The following is a 15699-nucleotide window of genomic DNA, read 5'->3' on the forward strand; positions in this document are numbered from 1 at the left end:
GTTGTTAGATAGGACAGAGAGAAATGGAGAGAGGAGGAGAAGACAGAGAGGGGGAGAGAAAGACAGACACCTGCAGACCTGCTTCACTGCCTGTGAAGCGACTCCCCTGCAGGTGGGGAGCCGGGGGCTCGAACCGGGATCCTTATGCCGGTCCTTGTGCTTTGCGCCACCTGCGCTTAACCCACTGCGCTACCGCCCGACTCCCCTCTCTGGAGATCTTGAGCAAAGAGAAACCCGCACATACTCTGGTTTCTCTTCAGATCACATAAACCTTTCCTCTCTTACAAAAAGAAACTTACAAATGTTTACCCCTTTGATCCAGCAATTCCACTTTGGAGAGACTCCTTACAGTCTACCCCTTGATATGCAAGAATCATTACATAAAATACATAATCGTTACACTAATATGGTTCTATCAACAGAGAACCAGATAAATTATCATGGGGGAGGGGGAGTAGCTCACACATTACCATGCACAAAGGACCCAGGTTTGATACCCCACTTTCCACCTGCAGGCAGGATACTTCCTGAGCGCTGAAGCACTTCTACAGGTGTCTTCCTCTCTCCCTATCTCCCCTTCCCCTCTCAATTTTTCTCTGTCCTATACAATAAAGTAGAAATGAAAAGAGAGACAGACTGAAAGAGAGAGAGAGAGAGAGAGAACTGTCACAGAACAGAATAATAAGTAGCTATTAAACACCAACAGAAATAGCTCTCCCGCACCAATCAGGAAGATCTCAGAACAAATGGAGTGTGGAGAGTGAGAAGCAGAGCACTATTAAAGGTCTGGCACGAAGTGAATCTCTCAGGATGACCTGTGCTTGGGGTGGAGGGCTGGAGAGCTGGAGAGCACAGAGATGAGGACCAAGGAGGACGGGAAGATGGGGGGCTGCCGGCTTAGGCCGCGTGACCTGGCAGATGCCAAACTTCGAGAGGCCTGACTTCTAACTCGTAAAAGGGTAGTGATAAGTGTTTTCTCGGGTTGGTGAGAATTTGCGTTACTAGCTAACACTCATGAAGGCTTCCAAACCACAATGGCACCAAGCAGGTGCCCAGGGTAGGGAGTTTATTTACATCGTAGAACTAATTGTCCTTGGAGAGGCAGAGAGGAGGCTCGGTTTGTCACTCTCGGCCACCACACACCTCCTGAATGCGTGCTTACCTACCTATTCACAAGAGCCATGAAAATACTGGTAATTAACAATGTGGTTACTTAGGGGGAAAACATGTGACAGGAAGTTTTAAATATATACCCCAAGAAAGTATCTGAAAGTGCACACACACGTTTAAATGAAGGAAATGGCTTTTCTTACAAATGCCCTAAAAAAGACTGACAGGAAGTATACCTAAATACCCACAGGGGCTCATATGAAAAGTAGAATTACAACTTCTCTTGTTTTCCAAAAACTGGTATTTTTTTCCTTTTTGTTGCCCTTGTTTATCACCGTTGTTATTATTGTTGTTGTTATTGCTGTCATTGTTGTTGGATAGGATAGAGAGAAATGGAGAGAGGAGGGGAAGGCAGAGAGGGGGAGAGAAAGACAGACACCTGCAGACCTGCTTCACCACCTGTAAAGCAACTCCCCTGCAGGTGGGGAGCCGGGGGCTCGAACTGGGATCCTTACTCTGGTCCCTGTGCTTTGTGCCACGTGCGCTTAACCTGTTGCGCTACCACCCAACCCTCAAAACTGGCATTTTTAAAAAGATTTATTTGTTGATGAGAGATAGGAGGAAGCGATCATCACTCATGCATCTCTGAATACACTATGTGTCTGAATAACTAAGGGCTTGCTGTGTGCCAGGTACACTGACATCAGTATCGCCACCCCCTCAAGCTGGTTTTGTTGACACCAAGGACACTCATGGCCCAAGGCTGCACGGCTGGCTGGAGTTGGGGGTTAGGCCCACTCATCCATACCGTCTTCCATCTCCAGCAAACATTCTGATGCCAACAACAGAGGCTGAATGCTCAGGGCAGGGAGAGGGGAGTGAGCAGGGAATCATAGCGCCTGCCTCTGGGGCTGGGGGACAGGGAAGAAGGGGCAGACAGGTGGTGTGATGGTCCTGCCAGGGCCAAGGGGGTGCTGTATGTCCTGAGTCCACACGAGGGTGCTGAATCAAATCCAGCAGGTGAACTGGGGAGGAACATTCAGGGTTGGACTTTGGAGAAGACCCACGACGGAGGTCAGGAAAGGGAAAGGCCTTGGGTCACAGATGTCCCAGACTTCACAGGGCTTCCTGCAGGGCTCAGCAGGGCAGGGCTGAGGAGGCGCCACCATGCTGTGGGGTGAGTGGGGGCCAGTGTGTGGTCTTTAGATGCGTAGTGTCCAGCCGGCTCCTGCACTGTCTGGGTCAGGAGCCTGGAGGGTACACCTGGGCCCCTCCCCAAGGCAGGGGATCAGCTGACCTCTTTGGGGAGCGTCCAAGGCAGCCCTTGGCCCTTGGCAGCTTCCACGCCCTCAGCCATGGCAGCATGAATGAATGGTCCTCTGTGGGCCCTCAATAGGCCTTTCATCAACCTGTGTCCCTCCGTGCTCCTTGCCGGCCACAGACCCTCCCCATGGACAAAGACAAAAGACAAAGAAGCTGCCCAGTGACCCAGGGAGGCCAGGCTGCCTTGATGAGGCGCTTGGATGGGTGAACAGGGAAGGGCTGGTCAGACGCCCATGTGAGTATCCCACGGCCCAGCCTCAAGGGAGCACAGGGTTTCAGTGAGTCAACAGTCCAGCCTGCTCCCTGTATTCTTCAGGGAGGTTCTACGCTCCTTCTCTACTTAACCTCTCTCCCTCAAGTCTATGGGGTACCGTCTCCCCAATCTACCTGCTCCGGCCTTTCTTCCCTAATGTCCTTAGCCACCGAGACAGCCTTATTGTCAGAGCTCCTGCTCACAGGTCCATTCAGACCCACCTGGAGTGAGTTAGCTTCCTACCCCCTCCACTCTCCTGGCAGGGCCTTCCCTGAACCACATCTCCCAACACCCAGGACCTGATCCTGTCTGCTCTGGACACCCACACTGAGTCCATGAAGATTGGGGGAGGTGGGCTAGAGAGACAGCATAATTAATGGCTTTGCAAAAAACTTTCATGCCTGATGCTGTGAGGTCCCAGCTTCAATCCCCAGCACCACCATAAGCCAGAGCTGAGCAGTGCTCTGATGTTTCTCTCTCTTAAAATTATTATTTATTTTATTTTAATGAGAGACATAAAGAGTGTTAACTCTGTATTTCGCTTTCATTAAAAATAAATAAATAGGGGTGTCAGGAAATGGCACACTGGGTTAAGTGCACATAGTACAAAACACAAGGACACGTGCAAGGATCCTGGTTCCAGTCCCCAGCTCCCTACCTGCAGGGGGGTCACTTCACAAGCTGTGAAGCTGGTCTGCAGATGTCTCTATCTCCCCCTCTTCTCTCAATTTCTCTCAGTCCTATCCAACAACAACAACAAAATGGAAAAAATGGCCTCCAGGAGCAATGGATTCATAGTGCCAGCACTGAGCCCTAGCGATAACTCTCGAGGCAAAAGTAAATAAATAAAATAAAAACATTGTGGATATTTTTTAAAATATCACAGTGGATAAAGCATTGGACTCTCAAGCATGAGGTCCTGAGTTCAATTCCCAGCAGCACATGTACCAGAGTGATGTCTGGTTCTTTCTCTGTCCTCTTATCGTTCTTATTAATAAATAAATAAAATCTTTAAAAGGATACATTGTGAGAGGTAAAAATTCTCAACTACTCTAAATGATGTTGTTCTCAGTTGAACTGAGGTAACTGAAGCTTAACACATGAGTCACGTATCTGATGTCACCCTGCCAATATGTGGCAGTGCCAAGTGACAGACTCGAATGTTTAGCTCTGTGCTGCAGCCGTGTCACACTGGTCCCTAGCTTCCTGTCTGAGCTGTCTGTCCCCACCCAGACAAGGTGCCTGGCTAGCAAGGCAATTTGGTCCCCATGCTGGGAAGCGATGATAGTTGAATAAATCATTGTGACAGTGCCAAGCCTCCAGACGCTGGTCCACTCAAGAGAATCCCACAGTGACTCTGAAGCTCAGCCCACAGCCACCATCACCAGGAACACTGCTACCACGCCATAAGCACAACAGATGACACCTCTGGGGTCATCTCAGCCCCCCACGAGGACCACCCTCACAGGTGAGGAAACCAAGACCCTCCCTCCAAATCCCCCAGCAAGAGTGCAGTGGGAGCTGGGACTGGCTTCCAGACTGCTCCTGTCAGCACCCTGCTCTGCGCCAGGCACTGTGTGAGAACCCAGGACAGGGAGGGGGCCTCACTGTTTTTTGTTTGTTTGTTTTTTAAATTAACCAGAGCACTGCTCAGCTCTGGCTTACGGTGGTGTGGGGGATTGAACCTGGGACTTCAGAGCCTCAGGCATGACAGTTTGTTTGCATACCCATTATGCTATCTACCCCTGCAGGGAGGGAGCCTCAGAAGCAACCCTCTGGACTCCTCCCAGATCGCACATTCCTCCCTAGTCCACCACCTCATCACATGAGGTCAGCTGGCTTCACACTTGCCTAAAGCAGTTATTAAGTCAAGATCATATCTGCACATTCCAAGTCCTGTGGCCTGTGAACTCATTGCCTTGTTTGTTGTGCAGATTCCTGACTCACGGCTTTGCTGACACTTAGGAGAGCCTCTGAGATGGGTTACCGACAATCTAAGTAACACGAGGAGTCCCCTTCACAGATGGGGGCGTCATCCAGCCACCCCAGCTCCTGCCTCGACAGCTGCCTGGGCTGGAGGTCACTTCACTGGCCTGTCGGCACTGCATCCCACCTCCACCGCCACCACGCTGCAGGACACCAAGGAGGTCAGGAAGTTGCAGGATCCTAGAATTCCCAGGAGAGAACACAGGCGGTGCTCACAGCCTCTCCCTGCAACCAACTCCCAGTGCCTGTGCAGGTCTGACAGCCTGAGGGGGAGTCCAGGCCCAGGTGTTCATCCTCACACGCTTCTTCACTCCTTCCTCATCCAGCCAGGCAGAGTTGGGACCAAGGCACACCCCTGAGGCTCTGAGGCTCATTGCTGCACCCCAGGCCTCTTGTCCTCTCATCTCTCAGGGTTTAGATGATGTGCCAGATGCTGAGCTGATGAAGCAGCTGGAAGACGGTACTGGGAGCCCCCCCCCCCATCCTGAGCACACACGTGCCCTGGATAGCCCTTTGGTTTTCCGCTTCATTTATTTATGTATTTATTGGATAGAGACAGGGAGATAGTGAGAGAGACAGAGAGACACCTGCAGCCCTGCATCACCACTTGTGAAGCCTTCCCCCTGCAGGTGGGGACCAGGGGCTTGAACCTGCGTCCTTCTCACTGTAATATGTGTGCTTAACCAGGCGCACCACTGCCTGGCCCCAGTTTTCTGCTTTCTCACATACAATACGAGCAGATTGCTAATGGTGGCAGGCCACCCCCTAGGCCCAGGTGGCTGTCCCAGACATCCAGGACCCTACTGGGGGTTCAGTGCTCTCCCCACAAGTGCCACACGCATACCTGTGACCTCTGTCCCCCTACCACGAGCCAGGCCTTGGTGACTTGCTCCAGACCTTGGTGAAATCGGTCGGCTTGACAGAGCACACACAGCAGGTGGCAGCAGTGCTTGACGGGGCAGGGTCCTTGTCCATGTCACCTGGCATACACCCTCTGGAGTTCAGACAGACCCACACCCTCTGTTGGGCATTAAACCAGCTCCCCCTGCTCCGTGCTGCATTATTGCTGATAGTATGGCCTATTTACATAGTCATTGTTTTGCGTGATCTATCTTCTTACTACCTCAAGACCCACCCTGCCTGCAGGGCACTGGTTAATCCCATTGGTTAGACCCTTCACGACAGCTGCTATGGAAGCTTCCTACCTTCGTGCTCTTTTCTCCACCACCTCTCCTAGACATTTCCTTTTCCCACTTGCCACTTCTGGTTGAAGATATATATAAAGGCGTTGTCTCTGATCAGTAAAGGCATTGCATTGCGTTCCCGCTCCACCACAAGTTCCTGGTCTCTCTCCCACTGTGGGACTATGTGAAAGCTTGGTAGAGCTTAGGGGAGCTCTCCCATCCTTGGATGGAGGTCTGGAAAGACACGCCACTTGTTAGCCTTTCTTATAGAGATGAGCTATGAGGGAAAAGTCTCCCAGACTCAGTTTCTCCTTGTTAGTCTCTCAAGCTCACAGAAAACCTACAAGCCTCTCACACTTAGTTTCCCCTGCTAGCAGCAGGCCAAAATGGTTGCCTGCTTTAGGGTTCATTCAAAGTTCACACATCCAGTCCAGGAGGTGGCACAGTGGATAAAGCATTGGATTCTCAAGCATGAGGTCCTGAGTTCAATCCTGGGCAGCACATGTACCAAAGTTCACACATCCACTTCACCTTTTGATCATAAAGGAGAACCCACTCTATCATACACCTCCCCAACACCAGGCAGTGAAAAGCCCAAATCCGATTTCCTTGTGCCTTTTGATATCTGTGATTCACATCAAGCCTTGTTTTTCTCCTTCTCTACCTCACCTTACTGGCTTAACCCCTATGCTTCTCTCAAATGCCTTTGGATAATTAACTCGCCTGCATCATGGAGACTAATCGTTTTGACCTTTTATGTATCTCATCAATTCTTGTCATACCAACCCCCTACCACAGGGGCAAGCTGACCTTTAAGAAACCTGTAATTTCTGACATATGTGAAAAATGTTCTTTGTTTAACTCAGTATAACAGCCTGTACCCATGTCCAAATAAATGAGTGTTCATACCAGAATGTTCCCAGAGGCCTCCTTTCTGAATCATGCGGTCCCTAGAACCGGCGAGGGAGGGTTGGAGGCTTACCCCTTGGTTGGAGCCACTCCACATGAGTGCCGGAATCCCGCATCGCTGAGTAAGCAGCAGCCCAGGTTGGCTCTGGTCGAGTTCTCTCCAACCCAGAGAGCACGTGCCCGGGAAGAAACACCCTCACGCTAGCCCAGCACCCTCTGCCCCTGTGGCCCCTCCTCTCACTACTCCATCCCCCGAGGTCTGGGTGCCCGATGTCCTAGGCAATTCCTGCCTTGCTCACCCTTTTGCATGCCCCCCCCCACCTCCTGCTCCTCCTAAGAACTCCTTCGCTGTGAACACAGGCTGAGGTGCTCTCAGATGATACCCCAACATGCAGCCGCACTACATCTCTCCTGGAAAAGGAAGGTGGGAGAGTGGGGGGTGGCCACTGGGCTAAGCATATATAATACGGAGCTCAAGGGTCCCGGTTCGAGCCCCCGGCCCCCCACCTGCAGGGGAGTCGCTTCACAGGCGGTGGAGCAGGTCTGCAGGTGTCTATCTCTCGCTCCCTCTCTGTCTTCCCCATCTCTGTCGATTTTTCTCTGTCCTATCCAATAAAAAGAAAAATAAATGGCCTCCAGGAGCAGCGGATTCATAGTGCTGGCACTGAGCCCTCACAATAACCCTGGAGGCAAAAAAATTATAATAATAAATAAATAAAATTTAAAAAGTAAGGTCTGAGTGTGAGATCAGGCAGTAGTGCAGCAGGTTAAGTGCAGGTGGCGCAAAGTGCAAGGACCAGCATAAGGATCCCAGTTCGAGCCCCCGGCTCCCTACCTACAGAAGAGTCACTTCACAGGCGGTGAAACAGGTCTGCAGGTTTCTATCTTTCTCTCCCCCTGTCTTCCCTCTTCTCTCCATTTCTCTCTGTCCTATCCAACATCGACAAAAATAATAACAATAAAAAAACAACAAAGGCAACAAAAGGGAATGAATAAATAAATGGATATTAAAAAAAAAGTAACATACACCCCAAGACCAGAAGTGGAACCAAAACCCAATGGCTCTGGAAGCCCAAATAAGGGCTGTGACCTCTCTGAGCTGTTTGTCTGCCCATCAGGCTGTGCCCACTACAGTCCTGGGCACACGCACAGAGTGGTGACTGTGTGGTTCCAGTCACCCCTGGGCTGGGAGGACTGACCTCACCAGATGTTCAGGGAAGGTCCCTGGGTGCAGGTGGCCTCCTCCCTGGTCCCTCAGCAGCCCCGCACAAGGTTCAAGCTCATTTTCTGGTGGGTCCAAGTCCAAGTCCAAGTCTATTTCATCACAGGTGCAGAAGCTCAGATGCTTCTGCCCAAAACACTGAGCCTTCATCTGCTCTGAGGCTGGTGTAACCCCTGCCCAGCCCCCAGCTCCGCTGTGAGGACAAGAAAATGATGTGTGAAAACCCAGCCTGCCTTCTGATCACAGGCAGGCCCTGCATTTCAGAACATGTCCTGGATTCTTCTCTTGCTTTCTGTCTTGTCCCCCAAAGCAAACAGGATTTCTGCATTAAAAAGCAATTAGTACTTCCACTTAACGACACAACACTTGGAAATCAAGTCTCGGAATTTTTCACTTTGTCATCAGACATTTCTTCAGAAGTCACTTTTGAGGGAGGCAAGATAAATAAATAAAAGAACTTAAAAAAAAAAACTCAGGTAGCAGGGTGTTCTTTTACCCTGTCAAGACATAGCACTCTTTTTTTTTATTATTTTATTTATTTATTCCCTTTTGTTGCCCTTGTTGTTTTATTGCTGTATTTATTATTGTTGTCGTTGTTGGATAGGACAGAGAGAAACGGAGAGAGGAGGGGAAGACAGAGAGAGGGAGAGAAAGACAGACACCTGCAGACCTGCTTCACCGCCTGTGAAGCGACTCCCCTGCAGGTGGGGAGCTGGGGTTCGAACCAGGATCCTTATGCCGGTCCTTGTGCTTTGCGCCACCTGCGCTTAGCCCGCTGCGCTACAGCCCGACTCCCCCATAGTACTCTTTTTAAAAGGAAAGGGCCTCAAGCAAAGGGAGCTGATGCTTCTCCTGCCCAGTTTGGACTGGGGCAAAGGGTCCCCTCAAGTTGGGCGGTCCCACTTCTGGAAGCTCAAACAAGACATTCCAAATCCTGACTGCAGCCCTCCCTGCCCTAACGACATCTTCTGCCACTGATGGGACCTAGAAAATTACAACCTGAGCTTCTCTGCCCTCCACAGGTTACTGGGGAAATAAGGAAATCCACCCCCGGTGAGCTCAATGGCCTTACAAGCACAGGTGGGCTCCAGGTGCAAGGGTCAGACGGGGACTTCCGTCAGGGTCCTCTGTGAGGCGTGCCTAGCTGTCTCCACAGTGGCAGGATAAACTGGGCTGACTTCAAGGTCTTTCCTGTCCCTCCCAGCTTCCTCAGACTGGGCTGTAACCCAGAAGACATATCTGACCTGAGTCAGAGACTTGGAGCAAGTCACTGAGACCCCAAGGTGAGGGTGGGGGAGGGGGTAAGTTTATCAGGCAGAGGAAGCCTGAGTCAGGGCTGCTCTGAGAGCTTAAAAGAAATTATACATACAAAGAAACTTGCAGACAAACAAGAGTTTTGTTGTAAGCTATTAGTAGTAAAAAAACAAACAAACAACAACAACAACAACAACAAAAAAAACACTGAATCCGATCTAAGTTCCCACAAGCGGAGACCAACTGAGGGAATTCTGGCACATCTATCCAACCATCTAGCCATTCAAATAACGGTTAGCCTTTGGACAACACAGAAGATATTTTAAGAATTTTAAGCAAGAGAGGGGGTGAGTGGTGGCACACCGGGTTGAGTGCACATGTTACAGTGTGCAAGGATCCAGGTTCAAGCCCCAGGTCCCCACCTGCAGGGGGAAAGCTTCACAAGTGGTGAAGCAGGGCTGCAGGTCTCTCTCCCTCTCTCTCCCACTCTTTCTCTCTATCTATCTTCCCCTTCCTCTCAATTTTAAATTCCCTCACAGGCTAGCAGAGCTCCACACCCCGGCTCCTGCCTCAAGCTCCACAGCTCTGCAAGCACGGGGGCAAATATAACAGCTCACAGCGGTTGCTCTCTTCCCGGTGCTCTGAGGGAACCTGTCACACCTCCTGGACCCTTTCTCAATGCGCCAGGTGCCAGGCAGTCCTGCACTCCCGAGGACAGGTGTAGCTGGGTGTCCCCTCTGTGCAGACAGGCAGGTTAGAGTTTGGGCTCCTAAAGAGGCTGCCACTTTCTAGCCACGTGGGGGGCAGGGGCCAAGTTACCTCCCCTTTCAACCTGTGTTCCTTGGAAGATAGCGGGGTGAGTATAACCTTCTGACAGGGAGAGTTGAGGGATGAAAGGAAATCGCCAGTAAGAAATAAATACTTCTGTTGCCCTCTTTGCACTCAAGAGAGAGTATTCCATAGCCCCCCTGAGGGGGAGAGAGTTCAGTCATAAAGAACTCTGAGACATGGGCTGGGGAGACAGAGTAAGAGTTATGTAAAATAATTTCATGCCTGATGTTCCAAGGTCCCAGGTTCAATTCCCAACATCACCATATGCCAGAGCTGAGCAGTGCTTTGGTCTTTCTCTCTGTATCTCTCTAAATAAAATAAAATAAAATAAAGAACTTTGAGAGTACTCATTCTAGGCCAGGCCCAAAGACAGGCAGGGCCCCTCTGTTCACCTGAGCCCTGGGGCCAGGTCATGTCCCTATAGCCTGTCCCAACACCAGGGCCATGCTGCCCATGTTAACAGGGAGCCTATTCTCACAGCATGTTGGGGCTGGGCTCTGGGAGAGAGTTTCAAGTCATGTTCACTTCACCCAAGTGCCTGTACCACATGACCTCCGGGTCTCAAACTGCCTGACTCGTTCCACTTCAGAGATTCTGGGTCTCGCACAAGCTAACTTGATGCTAACTTATCTACTACCTGGAATCACAATCAGCCCCCGTGGATAAGATGCCCACATCCCACCTAGGGCTGCTTTGTGCTCCCACAAAGTCATCTCCCACCCAGCTACGCTCCCGGCTCCCATGTACCCTCCCACTAGGGGGCAGGCCAGCCCCCCCCCCCCCCAGTACTGCAGAGACCACGGCGGATTCGAGCATCAGGTCTGGGTTTACAAGGGGCCTTTCATCCTGAGAGCCAAGCCACATCTCTGCGCGGGGGTGGGGGCAAGTCGCTTCCCCAGCTCAGACACACCTTGACTCAGAAATGACAACAATTTGTTCAGAGTCCAGCCTCTCCACCAGAGGTTCCCCGACACCTTCAAAATAGCCTCAGAGCATGACTGGTTCTGAACCACCCAAGCTTTAACTGAACAACAGCAAAAACCCGAGATGTCAATGAATTCATAAATGCGACAGGCTGGCAGTACTGCACTGTGGTGCTGAGAGTGTAAAAGTGCTTTGGGGTTGAGGTTCTAAGTTCAGGCCTGATTTAGGCCAACAGTAGGCCTATTTTGGCTAGTCTTACTAACAAGATAGTCTCTCTCTTTCTCTCTTTGAATATGTTTATTTATTAGAGAGAAATAGAGGGAAGGGGGGGGACCTGTAGCACCGCTTCACAGATTGCAAAGCTTTCCCCCTGCAGTGAGGACAGGAGGCTTATATGTGGGTCCCGGAGCATGGGAACACGTGCTCTCAACCAGCCCCTCAAGCCTTCTAGTCTCTAAACGTCCAAATTACTCTCTGCAAAAATGAAAAAGTTGGAAAGCACAAGCCCCTGGGGAGGTTCAGATTTCAATCTCCTCGGTCATTCATGTCCTTTGTTCGCCAGTTCAGAAATGAGTACTTTGATTCACTGGCTGACTGTCCACTGGGCACTGAGGCTGCTCAGAGGGGTTCACCAGGCAGCTCGGGAGACAGGCACACAGCTCACAGTGCCACAACAGTCCTGACCACTGGGCAGACCGGGGACTCGGTGCAAAGAATATGCAGGCAGTGGGGCAGCAAGCGGAGCAGCTTCCCAGGGCAGCAGGTTGAAGCTGAGGCCTCACAGGACAGGTGAGTCGGGGAGGCTTTCCAGGCACAGAGCACAGAGCACTGGAGCAAGCTGCAGGAACTAAGTCCGCAGAGGACACAGAGTAGAGGCGAGAGGCCTTGTCTGTGAGGGAGACTTGGAGAGGAGTCACTACTGTAGTAGGCCCTGTTCCAGGTCAACAGCAGGGCAGCTCTCCTCCGCAGATATAGAGGAACAAAGTCTCACTCGGGGCACTGGGCAGGAGGGGTGAGGGGAAAGGAGACATGTACCAGGCTCTGGGGTCACACTAACCTAGGATCACTTCCAGCTGGGTCACTTCCTCAATAGTTGTCCCTAAGCAAGTGCTGGTCTTTCTTCTTCCCCTTCTCCTTCTCCTTCTTCTTGTCTCTCTCTCCCTCTCTCTCTCAGCACTGGCTTATAGTGGTGCTAGGCATCAAACCTGGGACTTAACAGACTCAGGCATGAAAGTGTTTTTGCATAACCACTATGCTGTCTCCCTGGCCCCAAGTCTCTTGCCTCTCTGAATCTTGGGCTCCTCTTTGACGAGGATAATATTCCATTTCAGTGTCAAATCGGCAGAGCGCACATAAAGCACCAGGCAATCATGAGCACTCAGTAAGTGCCAGGTGCTAGCACAAACTGCTATTGTCCTAGGGAATGGCCCAGAGGCTCCTTGGGGCTCAGCCTAGGTCAGATAAGCATGTTGACAAAGGGGTACTGAGCAAACAAGGTGAAGGGATCTGGAGCAAGACGGTCCCTCAAACCCCAGCCCCCCAATTTCAGACATCTGATGTCAGGTAGGTAGATGTGCCAAGCAGGCACACAGTAGGTGCTCTCTGAAAATCAGCTGGATAAATGAATGAGGATCCTTCAACTTCCTCTCAAGACTGAGTCCTGATGCCTCTTCAGAATAGAAACCTCTGTGCTCCTCCCTCCCCACTTATCAGGACCCCCACCATCAATCCCATTCCACCCCCCAAGAGGAAAACTTCATTTTTCCACAGACTGGGCCTGCTCTGTGAGAAGTGTCTTCTGCTATGTCTGCTTACTAAAGAAAGGAGAATTCAAATGGATTTCCTCTTTTGACCCTGTCAGGGATCTGCCAAGTGTCCTGAGCAGAGGAATACACTCATTCTGTTTTTGGGACTCAGTTTCCCCAATGATGAGTGTCAGGCGACTGGAAGACTCTCCAGGGATGCCATTCCCTGTCTCCTCCCCCAGTGCTGTCACCCTCTTAAAAGCCCCAGTCCAGACTGGGCGAGAGGATGGAATGGTGGTGGCTGACAGTGTGGCATGAAATCATTCTTTCGTGAAAGAAGGGAGGGGTCCTGTCGTGGAGAAAATGACAAGCCCGACTCCACAGGGGAGGGGTCTCCTGCTTCAGTCTGGGCATGATCCATCAGATTACCTCACTTCCAGCCAAGCCTGGAGACCCCACCCACAGGAGTCCCCGGCTCCTTCAGACAATACAAGCCCTCCCACCCCGCCTCACCTAGCAGGTGGCAAGGCCCAGAGCCCCCTTTGAGCAGAAGCAGGCCCGGAGAGGCAGCCGCCCCTGCTCTCTCTCTGCCAGGGGAGCGGGATCAGGGGGCCGGGGACCCAACAGGTCCTCAGCTAGAGCTAATGGAGGTTCGGGAAGACAAAGGCTTCCTTGTGCGACCGCGGGCAGGGTGCGCTTGCAGGGAGGTGTGCTGGGTGCCTGCTCCCGCTGCACAGGGCCAAGGTGTCCCCGGACCCAGCGCCCACACTCTGCAGCGGTGCTGAGGCCGACGGGGCGCTGCCTGGAGGGAGCGACAGACGGGCAGACGCAGGCGAGGGATGGGACGCCCGGACATCGTGGGAAGCCGGGGCGGGATCAGGGACATCAACTGCGGGGTTGCTCTGGAGACCCCAAAACCGAGGAGCACAGGGAAGCCCCGACGCACGGAGGAGGACACGACACGCGGGGATCCCCGGGAACACCCAAGAGGCAGATGGCTGCACACACGCAGCGGCCGGCCTGCAGGACCCGGAGGCTGCACCCCCGGGCGGCCCGGCCCGGCCCGGTCCACTCACCGAGGCCGCAGACCTCGCGGCGCAGGCTGAGGCGGCTGCGCTCCTCCGCTATGGCGCGCAGCATGTGGTGCAGCGAGCGCTCCTCGGCCTCTGCGCCGCCCGCAGGTTCCGGGGAGGCGGCGAGGGCGGACGGCCCGGTCCGGAGCCCCGCCGGCGCGGGCACCGAGGCGCAGACCCGGCCCGGCGGCCGCGCGGAGGCCATGCCGGGCCCCGGCTCATCGCCCGCGCCGCGCCCGCGGGGGCTCCCGCCGCACCCTGCCGCCCTCGCCCCCGCCCCCGCCCCGGCGCGCCCGACTGCGAGCACCAGCAAAACCACAATCCGCCTTTGTGCGCGTCGCCGCCGCCGCTGCCGCCGCCGCCGCCGCCCGAGCACCCGCCGAGCCCAGAGGGGAGCGCACCTCCGCGCCGGCGCCACCCGCCCCGCCCAGACCCGCCCTCAAGGCCCCGGCCGCCGCCCACTAGTCCCCGCCCCCGCAGCCGCACGGCCAATCCGAACCGCCCTGGCTCTCCAGGCCCCGCCCCTTAGCCTTCGCCCGGTCCCCGCCCAGCTCTGTAAGGCCCGCCCCCTGTGTCACCTTCTCCAATCTGGGTCCGCAGCGGCCACATCCCTTACACGGATGCTCCGCCCCGTCCCGGGTTGGCCCCGCCCACCTTCGGTACTGGGGGAGACTAGGGGCCGTCTCTGACCTCCGACCCCTGCCCTGTTCCAGCTCCAACCGCTCCAGCAGAGATGCGGGTGGCCGATCTCCGCACCTGATCCTACGGGGGGTGTTACCTCCCCCCCTCCCGCCCACCCCCACTCTCCTGTCCGCGGGCTGGATTACCCGCTGTCCTTGCCACCCTCTTCATCGAGTTGCCAAGACCCGGTTTCCGCTGGGAAGTTTCTCTGCAGAATCCGGAAAGCGGTCTCCTGAGGGCACCGTGGCAAAGTCCTCTCCGCCCCCGCTGGCACGATGCCTGGTGTGGAGAAGGCTCTGAGCCTCGTCTCCTCTGCTGTATCGAGGGGCTCTCTCGCCGGGGACCGACCCTCTGAAGGGAGTGCAAGGTGGGGAGGCTTGAGGTCAGTTGGGCACATGAACCTCATGAAGGTTGCAAAGTCCTTGCTCTGGCCTCCGCTGACAGAGCCCTGCAAAAATGAGAGCACAGAGAGCGAAGCCCAAGGGGGTCGGAGGCTATGTCTACAGTAATAGCCCCCGAGGAGAAAGTGGGTGATTCCAGGCCACTACAGGGGAGGGGGAAGTGGCCAGATACCCTCCCCAGGTCGCCCCCTAGTGACCCGCTGCCGAGGTCCGAGGGAGATGGAGACAGAAACAATGTTGAGGGTCCCAACTAAGCTGCAGCCACACCTCAGTCTCCCCTTTGGGAGCTCTTCTGCCTCACCTTGGGTCACTTGTATTTGCTTTTCCTTTGGGGCCAGAGACACACCCCCAAGGCCTTCTGTGACCACCTTGTGCCAAAGACCACCCTGTCTCCTTCCTTAGCCCCTTGCCCTGCTCTGTTTTTCTGCAGGGCTCTAATACTACGTCCTGCAGCCATGTGTTCTGTTAGTCGTTCCACTCCTGAGCTCTTGTCTTCTACACAACGTTACTCCAGGTGTCTGCGTGTTTGGCTTGCCTGGCAGAAAGGAGAGCCCAATAAGTAAATGTGGGATGAATGAATGTAGAAAAAATGAGAGCACAGAGAGCGAAGCCCAAGGAGGTCAGAGGCTATGTCTACAGTAATAGCCCCCGAGAAGAAAGTGGGTGATGCCAGGCCACTACAGGATCAATCAGCCTTCACCATCAGTGTGCTGCATCCAGACTCTGAGTCCACTATGTTTCTAGTGCCAGATCTAGTGGGAAAGCTATAAAGAAATGTGTTGGCAGTCAGGCTGTAGTGCAGA

General features: G+C 53.5%; 1 protein-coding gene across 1 annotated transcript in view; it reads right to left on the reverse strand.

Annotated features, from left to right (window-relative positions):
• Nucleotides 1-14225, reverse strand: part of KIAA0930 (KIAA0930 ortholog) — a 36945-nt gene extending 22720 nt beyond the window's left edge. The window contains exon 1 of the mRNA XM_016192041.2: nucleotides 13818-14225. Coding sequence (XP_016047527.2) covers nucleotides 13818-14019 — 202 coding nt within the window. The 5' untranslated portion in view covers nucleotides 14020-14225. The remainder of the gene's footprint in view (nucleotides 1-13817) is intronic.
• Between the last annotated feature and the right edge of the window lie 1474 nt (nucleotides 14226-15699).

Source organism: Erinaceus europaeus, chromosome 4, assembly GCF_950295315.1.
Source record: "Erinaceus europaeus chromosome 4, mEriEur2.1, whole genome shotgun sequence".
NCBI classification, from domain to species: domain Eukaryota; kingdom Metazoa; phylum Chordata; class Mammalia; order Eulipotyphla; family Erinaceidae; genus Erinaceus; species Erinaceus europaeus.